Source organism: Aplidium turbinatum, chromosome 6 (assembly GCF_918807975.1).
Source record: "Aplidium turbinatum chromosome 6, kaAplTurb1.1, whole genome shotgun sequence".
NCBI lineage: Eukaryota > Metazoa > Chordata > Ascidiacea > Aplousobranchia > Polyclinidae > Aplidium > Aplidium turbinatum.
This window is the reverse complement of record NC_137477.1, coordinates 22,689,783-22,706,583: the sequence shown is the minus strand read 5'-3', so window position 1 is coordinate 22,706,583 and position 16,801 is coordinate 22,689,783. Positions and strand designations below refer to the sequence as shown.

General features: G+C 36.1%; 1 protein-coding gene across 1 annotated transcript; it reads left to right on the top strand.

Moving 5' to 3' along the window:
- Nucleotides 1–7,878: 7,878 nt before the first annotated feature.
- LOC145772514 (uncharacterized) lies at nt 7,879–15,178 on the top strand. The gene is made up of 8 exons (XM_082584385.1): nt 7,879–7,895; nt 8,566–8,683; nt 10,277–10,435; nt 11,110–11,241; nt 11,647–11,703; nt 12,127–12,207; nt 14,664–14,783; nt 15,053–15,178. The coding sequence occupies exons 1-8, from the start codon at nt 7,879–7,881 to the stop codon at nt 15,176–15,178; spliced, it is 810 nt and encodes a 269-aa protein (XP_082440511.1).
- Nucleotides 15,179–16,801: the final 1,623 nt, after the last annotated feature.

The following is a 16,801-nucleotide window of genomic DNA, read 5'->3' as shown; positions in this document are numbered from 1 at the left end:
ACATTGAGTTTATTAATTAAAATCGAATACATCTTATAGCGTCTCAATGTGGCATTTCTATAATTTATATATTCAGTTTAAAAACATGATTTTATACTAACGGTATCAATGGGGTCTCAAGAGGGATTATCTATCCGAAGTATTAATAATTTATACTAATGGCTTGAAATATATTCGTCTGTGTAATTACAGCTTTATTTTTACCTTCGTACCGTTATTTATATAAAGATGGAAAAATTAGCACATATCATCAAAAGCCTTTAGAAAATCTATAAACTGAACTTTTTTCTTTGCTTTCTGTTTGTTCAGGGCATAAATTTCTAAGATTAAATTTTCAAAGTTTTCACTGCGTAAAAGTTATTTTGGAGTCCAGCAAGAACCCCAAACAACAAAATCTGACATTTTTACAGTGATTCAACGTCTGCAGACATTGAATCAATGTAACAATGTCGGATTTTGCTGTCTGGAACGTTCTTAATTATTGATACACATAATTCCGTTGACAGAGGGTTCAAAATGTGCTTTTGGTCTCGGTTCCAAGGTGTGTTTAGGGATCGGAAGGAATTTGATGAGACTTGGATGAACAAGGCATTACGAACAAAAAAAGGTCTTTTCAAGAAGTGAGTTGACTCATAAAAAGGACTCTCCTATATGGGTGCAATGCTGCTTCTTGAAAAGTAACCAATGATGTTTGCTTGATACCGGCCACGTTTTTTTTCTCACAGCAGCTTTGTTGATGCAATATGTGAGGTTTACCAATTGAGGTTGCTTGCTGTAATTTCATGGAATATTTTATGGTACTCACCGGTGACAATAGTTCATTAGTCTTACACCAGATGGGTTACAGATACTTTTATAAGGCAACTGAATTACAACTGTTTAAAAGCACAGCTTGTAAAACGATCTGCTGGGATTTTTCTGGAGGCTTTGTGAAGAAATATTGTGGAATGTAATTCCCGCACAATTCTTTTGTTTGTATGTGTGAAAACTTATGTTCTTTGGCACCTTAGCACATGAAAAGTAGCGCCTTTAATACAGCTATTGTGTAACATTTTGTTCAATGATATCTAAGTAACTACACAACAAAAATCGACTGTTTTAAATTGTTTACATATGATTTGTTGAAAAAATCTTGTCTGCGGAGTTGTATTTCAAAGAGGCGTGAGAACTTTTTGTTTTCTAAAATTAAACTTACGTAAAACTTTGCTGTAAATCTCGTTTTGCTTGCAAGAATAAATAAGCATACTGAACCTTGCAAGAATTATTAGGAATAGTTTCAAGAATTTTATGTCTATGAGCTATTCAAGCTAACGGAATATTTTTGTTTGAAAGCGCCCATAAAGCGCTGAAGAAAATTAATAGGATTTCTTCAAATTTCTAATTGCCAAATACAACCAAATACGATAATATACGACCAAAACTATTTCAATACCTCTCAAGCCAAACCAAACTAAGTAGGTTACTCTGTGCACATTTTGAACATTATGCGTGATGTTAAAAAATACAAGGATTGTTATTACTATTACAAGTTTTAAAATTGTTATTTAAATTTATGTTACAAACGTTGAAAAGGCCTTCGCCTGTACTGAACCAGATACGCGGACGACAATAAAAGTACGTAGCACTGGTTAAAGAAATAATTTCGTTTTGTAAGACAAAGCAGTAAAAATGAGTTTGATAAAGGGTAGTCTTGTTTTTTGCAAATTAGCAGTGTTTTCAGAATTTTTAAATATTAAACAAAAAAGAAATTTTGTTACTGGAAACTAAGTGTTGATGACGTTTGAAAGCGCGTCACCTTCCCGATGATCGATGTTGATTATTGAGCTAATATCTTCCCAGTGATCATCAATTCCATAAATTATTCGCAACCAGTTTTCTATTTTGTGGCCAATATTGTCAGAGAGATAAAATTGCCACTTCATCAACACACCTGCATTGAGACAATGAGAACAATGAACTACGATAAGTCTCTGGCTTAATTTTCTTTGCCTTTATGATAAAGAAAGACATGTTTTTACTTGATTATGTAGTAACTATGGCAACAAGTAACAGATGGAGAAGATGAGTGAAGACGTCTAGCCAAAAGTTCACCGTTGAAGGACATTTTTTTTGAAAAAGAAAGTCTATGCTTATTGAGACTAATCTCTCCTTAGCATTTACGCCCATGTTGGTTACAACCCAAGAAATTAGCAACTCCTCGAAGTCTAAAGACAACGTGCTTGCTGTGCTAGTGTGTGCTAAAACCAGTGCTGCTTGCCAAAAAACAACATCATTTTCTACTTCTGTTTTGGTAGAAGATGATGGTTTTGCAAACAGTGATATCACTGACAAGTAAATTTCACATTTAATTCAAGGGTTGTAGTTACTCAATCTAACTTGACCAACCTATAATCTTCAATCTAGATTGCAATGTTTCAGTTAGAAATTCTAAATTTGTTTTAAAATCAAATATTTGGCAAAAGATGAAAATTTTTGTCACATTCTCTGAAAACGTGTTGAACTTGTGCTGATGTGTGTCCCAGCCAATAACAAGTTGTCATTCTTCAAAATTAAGTCTGTGAAATTACATAATCTCGTCATAACAGTTATAAAGTGTGAACATCAGCACATACTTGTAACAGTTTTTTTGCTTTGGTTCTTCTTTTCTTTGGATTGCAAGCTTGTCATAAAAGCTTTATCATCTAATCAAATCTCACAGGTCAAAAGATTTTACTATCTACATGTGTCAAGTAAGAAAACAGATCGAAATCATGATGCACCTGTGCGTTGTTTGTATGTTTTTGTTTTCAAATTCGAAAGCATCTGGGAGAAAAAAGAGTGTAATTGTTTTTTTGAAATGCTGTGAGAATTTCGCAAATATTAACTCTTTAGACACAGTATTGAGATATTAAACCAAGTTTGTATTTTTACAAGTTTTTTTTTACTATTGAAAAAATCCTTGGCCGACAAAATTGCAAATATGACCTTTACAAACTTTATTAACTTTTTCTTTCTACTAGGTAAGACCGTGTCGCTATAGGTCAACTTTAAACAACAAAAATTCCAATTTCTCAAAAACCTGGTGTGCTGGAGAAAAAATATATATATTTGCGGAAACAAGGTCAAAATCCCTTCAGAAATCACCTAATCAGATCTCCGTTTAAAATTTGCTGTTGAGCTGTTTTATTATAGAAACAAAAACAAACTGATAGCACTAAATCAAATCTTTGTGTTTTATAATAATTATTATCACTTATGGTCAAACATATTGCAAACAAATGAATTATGGTAATAAAGCACAACATCAGCCAGTTTGATTTCGTAAGTTCTGTTAAAGACACTAAAGATGATTTTCGGTCGTGATCGTGACATACTCTGGGTGTATTTTCATAGTCGTAGCTGCAAAAATTAGCAACTTATAGGCCCCACGCTAACGTTAAACAACCCCACGTAAATTGCTTAATGTCAGTGATAATATTTATCAGTAGTTCTTTTTTTCATGTCTCAGCGATGGTAGCCCTGGATGCACTGACTAAGATTTCACTTTTGCTTACCATAATCGTCACACTTAAGATCATAATAGAATTAAACTCATCAAGGAGACGATCACATTTTCACCTCATGAAAGGTTGTTACAAATTTTATCACTTTTTACACAAGATAAAATGAACTTCACTGCAGGGTTTGCTTATTTTGAAAAGTGTGAAACGAAATGAATGAATAGTCAGGTTTTTCAATTTTCTACGGTTGCTGATAAGTATTTAATTTCACAGCCTTTGCTCATGAAGAAACAGATTCGATTTTCGTTTGTTTGTGAAAAGATTTTCATATTTGTAAATATGAAACAGAAGAGCTCCCAAGAAGGAAGGGTGACTTTGTATATTTGTCACTAGCGTGATCAAGAAGAAAAATTCATGTAAGTTAAAAAAAACTCTTGATAAAAACATTCCATCTTATCACAAACATTTTCTTTAGTTCAAAATATTTAGGACTGTAGTTGGACCAAATAATTGATTCCGCATTTTTGGTTCAGCTCTGGCTTCCGTTGAGCTGCTACTCTGTTTTTGAAATAATTTGACATGAGCTCAGCTATCAAATAACGATTAACGGCATAGTTTTGTTTCACTAATTTCAGCGCTTTATTCGACATAGACCAACAGCTTTCATCTAAGAGTTATATTTTAAACTGGATATTAAACATTGTTAAAGAAATCTACATGGAAAACTGAAAAGAACGGTTGTGATGTGTTTTGTCACTGTTTGTAGGCTACAGCAATGACGTTCGGTGGCTTAAACCGTTGGGAAAGCAACTTGGAAATATGCTGCAGCAAGGTAGTAGGCACGAAGGGCTTAACCGTCGGGCAAAGCCCGAAGGCGTGTTGCCTTCGGCAACACTTCCAGCGGGGGGTCTGGGGGGCCTCCCCCAGAAATTTTTGAAAAACACTTCCAATTTGGTGCGCTCTGAGAGCATATCCAAAACAAATCAAAAATAAAAATCTGTCAAATTGTGCTTCGCCTATGTCGTGATTATACATCCATTTAATGTTTAGAAGTCATGAACAATCTTAATTTTAACGTTGCAGGACCAAAATCCTGTGTTAGACATGGAATAATAGTTGTCTAAATGTTTAATTCGTCATGAATGTTCATTATCAGATATTCAGTTAGGCCTACACTACAAAAACTAACACTTAGGCCTAAACATTACAATCGCAAGCAATTTGTACAAAAAGCTGGATAAGTTTGCCTTCTGCGTATAGAAGCTTAACGAACTAAATATTGCATCCGCACCTGAACGTTCATTGGCAAAGTAACGTTATATCAACGCTGTAAAAAGGGCAAAGGCATGACTATGAAAGCTAGTAGGCTAAAGTACATGGCGAGGAGACATCAAAAAACAGCAACAAGCTTTTTGGCATTATGATGCCGTGCTGTGTACCGTGACGAGAGACCATTCTGACGAGTTAGTCTAGCCGCTCTAGCGAATGTACGCATTGATATCACTGGGTAAGCAACTCTACCATACCATAACCATAACACATCTGATTGGCTAAGCAGCTGGTGACGTTTTGCAAAACGAGTGAGGATTGGATAAAACGAAGGCGTTTTTTGACATTTCTGAACCTGGGAAAGCAACTTTGATAGTTGCTTCCCTGGAGAAACTGGTGCATAATTCTTTACAACATGACATTCGCAAAACAAATAAAAGGTATTCTCCGTAGCAATTTTGGAAAATGTACAGAAGTTGCTCTCCTTCAGACCAAACGCAAACAACGCGTCATTGGTAACAATTGCTCTGAGGTTCAACTTTATTTGGAATGCTCGTAGTTTGCTCTCTAGCGTGCTGTAGTGAACTGATTTGTAAATGTTTTCCCACCGCGTCAGGTTCCAAATCATTCCAGCAATGTGCTGCCATCTGTTATGTTGCTTTGTAGGAATTAATTTGACTTTGTCAAGGTAAAAGTGATATGTAGTTTTTGTTGACTCGCATATTGTGTTTAGGTTGGATGTGAGTGTGGTAATGTTGGTGGTGTAGTTTGGGCGATTTAAATTGCCGTTGTCTCCATCCCAGGAAGGAAGTAATGATGAGATGAGTTCGATAAATTTAATAAATGTTTCGTTTCTGGGTGGATAATAAAAAATTAGCACATCTGTAAACGGCCGAACTCTGAAATGAAATTCAGGGGTCATAGCAGGCTTCTTTAATTTATTTATTAAAACGATGCAATCGAAATTTATCAGCAGAAAAAAGATTGTAAGTTTAAAAAGGAAAGTTGGAAAGCATTGATCTGCAACATAAAGTTTTGACTGCACGTTTCGTTTCAACTGCACGAAATTAACTGGGGTTAGACAATACGGTAGACTAATCATACGAGCTCGGCTTTGGCTAGAGCTTGACATTCAATAAAAGACATTTTTTTATACCATTTAAGACAACAATTTAATTAATTGCATTTTGCATCACACTTAAGGTGGTCCATGGTACGATGAAACATCAGACATAAAAACAAAACAGACACTGATTGATTGAATCTTTATCCTCGGACTGGGAAAGCTTCTTACAGAGCTTAATTCTGGCAGTTTACTTGTAGAGGTTTTGAATCACTGACGCAGGCCGGTCACCGAGATTCACAGAGGCCCGGTCACCGAGATTTCACTCTCTTAACACCGAAGAGTTTAGTGATATTGCACCAGGTACATGGATAAAAATGGTGAAGAAATTGTGAGTTAAACCCATACTAACAACTTCATTGAATACTTCGACTTACTTTAGTTTTTGTTTTCTTTGCTTGAATCGTTTTTATTCGCTAGTCCAATGGACTGAAGAGTCTGCCTTTTACGCTTTTGAACAGTTGTAGTGACACTGGCTTGATGTTAGGGCTGGTGTCAAGCAGCCATTGTATTGATTAGGCAACCTGGTCACACAGATCATGCATACAGTTCGACGCGCAATAGATGGCGCAGTGGATGGTCTGGTCTGCGTTATGTTCTTCCTTGTAGAACTCACAAATCGCGCATGATACCATTCCCACTTCTGCCATTCCTAGCTAGCGGAATAATCCGACGCTGCTGCGCAAGCAGTTGAGCGGCACTCAGGTTTTTTTGGAAAAGGTATGCCGGTTGGATGGAAGCCAGTGTCAGAGATGAAATTTTGAAGTCTTATAGCGTTTTTCATTCACTCCATGCTCCATTGGTGGTTAGTCTGGTTAACCGCACAAATTGATTGGTCTTCAGCAGTTATCATCACGACTTGTGCGGCCTGTGCAAATAGATGTCTCGATTTTAATTACCAAGTTTGGTTGCTTGCAAACTCATAGAACTTGGAGTAAGTGAAGAAAATGATTGGAATTTATGGCACCACAAGAAAGATGCAAAATGGCTTCTTCCCGACAAAACTCGGCAGTTGGTTGTATGCAACGACATGGAGTTTGTCCGAATAAGTGATGACAAAATTAAGAGATGACAATACTTTTGTTCTTAATTTTCTCTTTTCTAAAGTGGTAGGCTACACATCAAAGACAAATGATTATGAATTGTTTTAGTAACTAGCGCAAACTTATAACGTGTGTGCATACAGTATTGGCTATGTTTTTATGGATTGTTTTTCTTAAAAATGAAGTGTTACGTATTTCCTTAGCGTAATGGAAATCAAAGAAGGAAATCAGTGGTGCTGATAACTGCACGAAAGCATTTAATTTTTTCCATATAGGCCTACATTGTACAATCACGTACAAACCAAACGTTGCATCAAATTTATATAAACTAGTAATTGACGATGTCCAGTCATAAAAACAATGGAAACCTCATTTCACGCATCTCAGTTTTGCTAACTTTCGCTTCCTGCGTAAATATTTCTTGAAAAAAAATTGTTCTCTTTTCTCAATAAGCATATTTCATTCATATTTCAAGTGACTACAAAGCGACAGGCCATTCAGCTTAGACGCGCGCTGGAAAGAGCGCAAGCGATAGTTGGAAAAACAATTTGACTCATTTTCGCTGATAGCATGTTTTCGGTAAAATGCTAATAGCCTACTACTCCCAATCATACTGATCAGGATTAGCGGCTGCCTTTTAATTTGCATGAGCTCAAGACAGCATCTATTAGGTAAACTCAAAATGATGCGGTACCGCACTTTAAAACATATATTTGGTAATATTTTGATCCAAAGATTTGTAATCCAACCTCATGTTATTTGTAAGGTTACTTGGATTAAAATAACCAAAGAGTGATTGGCAGGCGGTTGCTCATAAGCTCTGCTGTTGACCGCGACAAAGATTTTGATGATTTTTTCCCGTCGTTTTTCCTCCTGTCTTGGGACGTGTGATTTCTTATATTGAGACCAAAGACATTGGCCTACACAGCCATGGCCTACATTAATTTAATATCTACATATAACAATGGGAAACAGCCGAATGTAACCTATAATGTATTTACACTTTGCTAAATCAATGATAGGTGATGCACTTTTTTAAATTGGTGATTTTTGACAAAATTTCACAAAAGTTAGACAGGAAACATTTTGAAAAGTGAGGGTTTTGATACATTAAATTTAAATATTTTTTTTGTTTTTTCTAATCTGGAGGTATTGATTGAAGATAAATATAAGCTTGTGATGCCCCTGCAATTCCAAAACTATCTGCTATTTAAGAACCTCCACCTTAACAAGCAAGTCAAGATTTTGAAGTACTTTTAGGCTACACCATCTAAAATCGCAGACAGCAACATTACTGCTAAAATGTTTTTATAAGTGATGATTTGCTGGATATTGGTTTATATTGTTCATTGTTCTGAGTATTCAACTTTTTGATAGTCGTAGGCCAAATAACTATTCATTATATTTTAGTTAACCCTAGGACAACCTGTAAAGACAAGGTCTCACTGGTCAACCATTAAATGGACCAAAGGCTGTGAAATTGCTCACAATGGCTCATAACATGCGTGATACGCCACATACTGTATATGCCAAATATAAAATGTATAGCTACTTTCGAATTTCCTGTAACATTGCAAAAGCCAGCTGAGCAAGACAAGAATTTTGCTTACAGAGGCAATTCTGTTTAAAATCAAACTTGATTTGCATCCAGGATATCTTTCGTCATCATTGCATTCATGAATGATGAGCAAACTAAAAACAACAGCAGTCAAGTTGGAGAAACGCAAGAGTCTTCTTTGAAGCGATCATGTAGTAAATTTGGCTGGGAAGTGCGTTTGCGTATTGCATGAGGTTTTGTTTTGCACACGAATTTGTTGAGGTCATCCCTTTGCAAGATTTGCAAGAAAATTTACAAAAGTAGGCTAAGTGTCAGTTGATATCATGTTATGGAAACAGTTTTCTTTGGTTAAAGATTTTAAAATGTGCATATCACGTTTATATCAAAATACCGTTCTTGATACGCACCGATAGGTCAGAAGTGGCCAGACTTTGCAGTGCAAAGAAAGCATTCCGAAAATCGTAAAAATGAAATGCATTCCGAAAATCGTGAAAATCGTAAAATGTAATGGGATTTGTAACGGAAACTAATTGAAATAAGTTAAATAAAGTAGGCCAGGATTAAAAAAAATCGAGTCGTCGTTCTTTTAATTAATCTTTAAAAGCAAAAATTTCATCTGCGTTTGGCACAAAAATTAATCAAAAGAAATTGTTTAGACCAGCGGTTCTCAACCGGAATCCGCGGACCCCCAAAGGTCGGCAAAGCGTTTTCAGGGGGTCCGTAAAAGTTTCTGAACTTTCAGCATGATTGAAAAATTCCTATGTTTAAAAATATAATTTGTTACGCTTTATTGTGTATTAGGCCAAAGTCATTCTCAAACTGTCCGTCCCGTCGCCATGGTGGCGTAATTTCAAAGGGTGTCGCACAAAGATTTGCTTTCGTATAACTAATAAAAGTTGATATAAAAAGAGTTAAATCTTAAGGGTTAAATTAAAGATTTTCATCTTGAAGAAGTAAATCTAAAAGTTAAACCATGTCACTTTGTGTATAAGGATATGCATGTTCAACACCATCCTTTTGCGGCAGCGGATTGTTGATTAGTGCTTTCCATTTACCAGCGTTGGCAGACATTTTTTGGGTTTCCAGCACAAGTGCCATTATCTATTCCGTATTTACTCCGTTTTGGACAGAAATTTCAAAATTTATTTTTAGAGGTCTTGGAATGTACTGTTGTATACTAAAGTCAGGGCTAATGTTGAAATTACAATTAACAGACTAACAGATCGGCCTTCAGTCAAAATTTATGCTGCACTTTGTCATAGCCTGTGTATGAAGGTCGCCATCGTATAGACTTACATTTCTTTGTCTTGATTTAATTTTTTTTTGTTTGATAGAAATAATATTCGTTTTAGAATTAAAAAGCCTAACATGCAACTTTTCAGAAGCTTTTAAAAGTGCAATGTGAAGTCAAGTTTTTGACGTTCCACTGTCGCTGCCAGTGCAACACAGCGCAGCGAAACTACACCTTTAAAAGTTACTTCATAAAAACGCTTCGATTTACGCTTCTGTATTTAAAAAAATGGATTAAATAAAGTAAAATTTTATTATATAGAAAAACGCCCTGTGATTTTTGAAGTTCCGCCGCTGGAAAAATTCCAGGCCTTAAAAATTGTTTTGATCTTGAATTTAAAAGTAACCCTCGGACCGTTTGTCAACGCTACTGGAATCATTTCAATACTTTACTAAATTTGAGGAACACAAGTTCACTTCCTAGGCCTACATAGCTCATTATCATTTTTTTTTTATTTCTTCAGTATAAAAGGCATATGCAAAAAACTTCAGACTAAGCCTACTTTATGCACAGTTGCTGAAATCAGCCCTTGGAGTTGTTATTGAAACTTTGGAAGAAGTTATGCTGGATGGTGTAAATATTCCTATTCGGACAAAAGTTAGAGTTGAAAAAATGCTCACAAGAACGCTATCACTAACCCAGCTGCAAAAAAGCAGCATTATTCGATTCGGGGTAAGTCTAGACTTGTAGTTTTCACCAACAGTCTACTACGTTTCATGTTTAACTGCAATCATTAAAATTGGTGTCATGAAAACGTGCCATCATTTGAAAAAATGGTTCTTATTTTTTCCTTTCTTACCTGAATTGGCGTTCCTTAAAAACATAACTAAATAAACCAGCTCGGTGGATTAGTGGTTAGTGCGCCCGCCTCTGAAGCGGTAAAAAATGGTACTGGATCTAATTTCTGCTTGGCACTGAGCAATGAAGTGGATTCGGGCAATAATGTACTCAGTTGCGCCTCTATACGGCTGCATTGACAATGTCTGCTTTGTAAAGCGCTGTGGAGCAACGCATTCTGCGATGGATACAGCGCTATATAAAAATTATTATTATAAATATTACATTTTGATGAAAACGCACTTTGACCATTTGCATCAAAATATTACCTCTACTCTATATGCTACCAAATACGCCTAGATTCGCTTTTAGGCAACACCAATTCAGTTTTAAAATCTGTTATACTGAGCAAGAGGTGGTTGACTTACTGTTGGTTATGTCCCTGCTCAGACAACTACTTTATCTGGTCCAGATCTTTGCCAGATCTGGTACGAATCTCACCAGATCATAATTAGATGGTTGCTCTTCTTTATTTTTGTTTAACTGTTTACGTTTTTATGCATTTTCAGGCTGTCCAAATTATCACGGGAATTATATCAATAGTTTTTGAAAGTGTTATCTTAGCAATGAACAAGACACCGACCGACGGGAGCGAGAATCATTACACAACGATTGGAGCAGGACTTTGGTGTGGTGCAGCGGTATGTGCTTTGAACGTATAACCAAATGTTTCAACTATAGCACAGCACTTCTTAGTGGTAAGAGACAGTAGCGGAGCTAGGGAGCACTTGGTCATGTGCCCCCTTAAAACCTAAAGAAAACATTTTTTTGCCCTTTTAAGGGGTAGGAATTTGGTCAAGTTTCTATCAAAAACTTTAAAAAAAATACAGTAGGCTGATTAGTTAACAAATGCTCATTTAACTACTAGCCTACTACACTTCGGTAAAATGTGGACGCAGTAATCGGACCTCTTGCTCTTCCATCCAGTAAGAGTAACTCCTATCTTTACAACTTACATTAAGCTTGAACACAATGAAAGCACCTATAAGTTGCAAGACTAGCCTGCTTACTTTGGTGACTTTGTAAATATTTTTTCCTTCTTACAGTTTATCTTGTCTGGAATTTGCAGTCTTGTTGCAAAAACGAAGCTTTTGTTATGCTTGGTGAGTTGCTTTATATATATGTATAAGCAAAAGTAAACTTTAATTTTTACGATCATTAACCATCATTTTGCGAACAACTAGGTAAAGTAGGTACCTATTGTAATTTTAAAATTAATGCAACCTTTCAATGCATGAAGCAAGCCTACTGTAAATTTACCAGCACAACCAATGTTCATAGTTTAAATGGCAATTAGAAAAGTTTCGATTAAGCTTTTGGACGGCATCGACCATAATAGGGTATAACCTGCAATGTTTGTGTTACTGTGGATGCAAGTAAAATTTAATAAAATATGGTTCTCAAGAAAAAACAATAAAAATCAGAAAACCTACAATTATTGGTTGGCCATGATTTTTCCTCGAAGCTCTAAAGGTTATTGCATTTAAGCATACATAAGGCCTTTCTAAGGTGTTTTGTTTTTTCAGATGGTGTTTTCTATTGTAGTATCAGTACTTGGAATTGCATTTTCAATCGCCATGATTTGGATTCAAGTGCTAACTATACAAGTAAATTTATTTTGTGAACAAAAAATGTATCTTTTTTTATTAGAATAAGTATTTTTTTAGGAGCAAAAAAGTACCAGCTGCAATTTGCGATAGACTATACACCGTCACAGCCATGAACAGGGAAATTTTTTGAGGTTTAAGGTGTTTGGGTGCTAAAGCTATTTGTTATATGTTTGTAACTAGCACAAGTGAAGCAGTGGCAATACCAAACCCAACCACATGTTGTTTAATTGTTTGTCTCAAAGTTTGCTAATGCTTTTGCATGAGACATTGTAGATTACATTAAACTGCCCGTCTGCTGGTCCATATGCTGTTCTGAGGATAATTTTTCATGAAAATTTTGACTATTCAGGGTAAAGAACTGTAACAAAACTTGAACATAGCCCTTTTGATTAAAACAAAATAGCTGGATGTTATCAGAGAAGGTACAAACGTACAAGCCAAATATGAACAGCTGAGAAAAACTCGTGCAGGTTTTGCTAACAGAGTTCAGTTCAGCAGGCCATTAGCCCTAAGGAGGCTCGCAGGCATCTCTTCAAAGCAGCTTCTTCGCCCGGCCGAGTCCACCGCTGTAATCGAGAACATTGCCAATCGACCCTGTCCGTCTTCAAGATCTTCCTCTTCTATAATCTTCTCCCCCCTTGATGGTGGCCATACCAACATATCTTCCTTCTTTTCCAATGGCCACATTTAGCTTCCGTAAAGCGCAGCACATTTTCCTAACTGCACTTTGAGCTTGATGGTATTAATCTCTTTTAACTTCTAAACATTGGAAAAGTTAGCTGTGATTATCCGTGCTTGTCCCAATCTTGTGTTGATATCCGGTGTGCTGTAACCAACTATCCATATGAGGCTGTAACATGTGACGTTTTGTAACATGGTTGTTGTTCCCGACAATTTTCACCAAATCAAACGTCATATAAAAACCGTTATGGTCTACTTAACCTAGCTGGCATCTTACGTCATGGAATTTTTCCTAAATATGAGCCAAAATTGCAAATCATTCTGGTTATTCTTAAAATTGTTTGTTGGAAGTCAGTCGCATATTTAACTGTTTGCTTGGTGCTTACTAGCTGGACAAATTTTCCGTCTTTTATCTACGTAATCTGTTCTGTAGTGACAAGTTTTAGTGGTGTACGGCGTTACATCCAATTTCGACAGCCAGATGGCTAATTTTACAGAAATACAAATTTGAATAGACGTTTCGAAGGAGTGTTTCTTTTTCGGTCATTACATGCAGACGAACGGATTCGGGAATCTTACGTTACAATTTTCCCACGAAGAGATTATGGTTTACCGCTGTGACCAGTTGTAACATGAGGTTGTAATACCAAAAAGCCTACAAGGTAATTTATGTAAGAAATATTCCATACCTACGGGATATCTTCTTAGTGTAGTGAGTCACACTGATTGTTCGGTGCTAGGAAAACCCACCTGACTTTCAGAGAATCTACAGGAGCACAGCAGTTAGTAGCCTACTACCGATTCCGCTTCCTAACACTGTACCAGCCGAGTAGCTACAACCGTTCCATTCAGATCAGGGACATACTTTAAGTCACTCTGCACCAAACAATTTACGAAAAAATATTGACCAGACCACACGTCTAACACCGACGATCGAAAAGACAACGAACCCTCATGGCAAAGAACTTGCACGAGAAACAAGAGTTGCCAAATACAGAATCAGCACACTAGGTGGCGGCGGTAAATACACAAACAAAGACACAACATGAGATAGCTGTTTCCAACAATGTACAGTAAAATCCCAAGTAGGCCTACTTGAACTTCTCCACCTTTTTGATCTCTGTCTAGACCATTGGTTGGACATGATTTACATGTCTACTTGTCTTTACATGTCTACAGTATAATGCCATTATGACTGTCTTGTCGCTGTTAATTGAGACTCAATTACAGGCTGACTTGTCTTTACAGGCTGATCTTTTCTTTGGTGTTTGCTGCGACCGGTAAGTCATCTTCTAAATAGTTCTTTTCAAGTGGCTTTTTACACTTCTCTCCTCAGACTGAGATGCACCTTACTCAGTATCAATTTACCATCACATTGAACAGAAACTGGGATATCAAGCAGCATTGACGTTCTTTTGGATTTGAAAGTGTTCCGTTCTTTGGTCACCTACTAGCACCATTCCAGTTTTCTTATCGAACAGCTTTTTGAGCAAGCATATTAAGTGTTGAGGAACACTTAGCTCTACTAATGTGGATCATAGGTTTTCATAAAACTGAATTGAATGCCTTTGAATAATCCACAAAAAGTCACAGCTCTTCATTGTCCTGTTTTTCGTTCTAAATCTACACCTCTGGCATGCTCGATAAAATTTTGTGGTAAACTTTGCAAAGTATTGTGGTTAGTTACTTAATTTGCTTTGTGCTTGCCTTAGAGACTACTGGGACTCTTTTATCAAGTTGCTGCAACTAAACCTATTTCCTATTTTTTCCAGTCAGGATTATCTTCTGCTCTACACGTGGTGCTAGTAATTGTTCCGGTGATATTTATTACAGCTACCTGTCTTCAGATTGGAGTGGCATTATCTGTAACGTGTTTCGTATCTACAAGATTGGTAAGTGTTTTGTTTTGTAAATCTTTCATGATTTGTCCTTGCTGTAAAATAAGGGTTGTATTTTTTATTTGCAAGAAACTCCGTTTGTTTGAAAAATAACCAAACTATCAAAATTTTGCGCTGAAAGAATGAATTGAATCAAAACAACATTAAGTTTCATAACAAATTATTTATGCCAATCATTTTTAGATAAAAGAATTCCCGGTAGGCCAATTCATAATTTCAAAAATAGGATTTTTTTGTATAGTTTTGAATGTGTTGGTTTACAGAGAGACCATGAGAAAGCAGGACCCAAGAAATATTCTATTCCTGGCCCAGATTCAAAAAGTTTGACACAGGAAAATATGCATATCTACTTCTCATATGATTTTTTTCTGCATGTATCCATAACTTGAGTAGGCAAAACTGATATCTTCTTTCTTAATGGCATCTGTACGGGATATTAACTTAATTTGACCTAAAATTGATGGCGTCTTCTGCTGTTTGAACTAATAATGATAAAGTTATGTTTGAATAATAGTCTATATTTACTGGGGCTAGTCATGGATAGAACCATTGGCTCTAGGTCTTGGTTTGTCTGTAATTGGATTGATCTGATGCCAAGTAATTTGTTTACTTTTTAAATGACAAACGAAAGCTATTGGTTATTTCTATGTAAGACAAAGTAAGTTGTTACAGAATATCTTTAAGAGTGTCCTAAATTAGATGAAATCTTGTAGTGACTCATATGCTATAAGGCTTCATGCGACTATCATGCTATACTGACGTGATCTAAATTTATTTTCTAAAGTTGATTTTTTTCATTAAGTGGAAAGTACGATACGTATGAACTACAGTTTGTTTATTCTTGTCTATTCTTGTCCTCTGTGATGCAATAAATCTATTGTATGAGCGAAAGCTTCTCTGCGCTAATCAACAAAAAAGCTTTTGTTATGAGTAGGGCAACCAAAAGTCAATAAAGTCAAAATTTTTCTGCCTTGTTCAAAGTTCATAAAACGTCCAAAAACTAAATTTCAGGCTGACACGAAGAGAAGTTTCAAAGTTATTAAGTAAAAAAAAAGTCAAAATTCATGGTTAGGTCAAAATTTTCTTTTAATGTAGTTTTTCTTCTCTCTATTGATATTTTATTAAAAGCTACACAGATACTGATTTTTTGTTGCAATTTTTGTTGCTATTCTGACGTAATAATCGATTTGTTGCAATTTCTGAGGTAATAATCTTGTTTCGCCCACTACTGACGATTGAATATTAGCCAACTACCCTGCTGTTGATCAGTTGGTTGCCAGGGTTAAAGCAGTGACCATTAAAAACAGGTCAAGAAGAGCTAGTTTTACTTCCATTGGCCAACCTCCACAGCCAAATGTAACTAGATGGGTTACTTGGTTGAAAGCCGCTTACTATTATTCAAGAAGTCTGCCAGAAGTAAGGAATATTGTGGAAGACTTCCATGATGGTGGTGTCTTGATGCGGCGTGCTTAAGATGCTGTAAAAGCTCCCAACTTAGCTACTCACCTTGTAGAAATAGAGGAGCAGTACAGCGCACTGTTCGATTCAATTCAGAAGATGGAAGACAGCCGATACACCATTCAAGAAGCTTACCAGAAAATGAGGTCCCTTAACTTTGGTGTTGATGACTGCCGAATTGGAAAATATATTCAAGCAAGAATCTCAAGGAATGACATCAAATGCATTGTGAAAATGGGACGAGATGATATTTCACTACATTTTTATAGCCTACTGAGGAACTCCCAAGCAACTTCTGTAGCCTATTTCTCTATTTTAGGAAAAATTTTGGCGAGAGACAGGAACTTCAAAGGCGATAATGTGAAACATTAGTTGATGTTGAAGTATAATAGTGCAAAACCCTCTCAGTAATTTCGGGATATTTAAAGACACTCCATATTTATCTTTTGCAGTTTTTCGAGTGACTTTCTTTATACCTGTTCGCTGTTCGATAGATGTGGTGTCCTTGAGTCTTCCACATTTTTCTCATATTTCATTAGAAAAGAAAATATCCT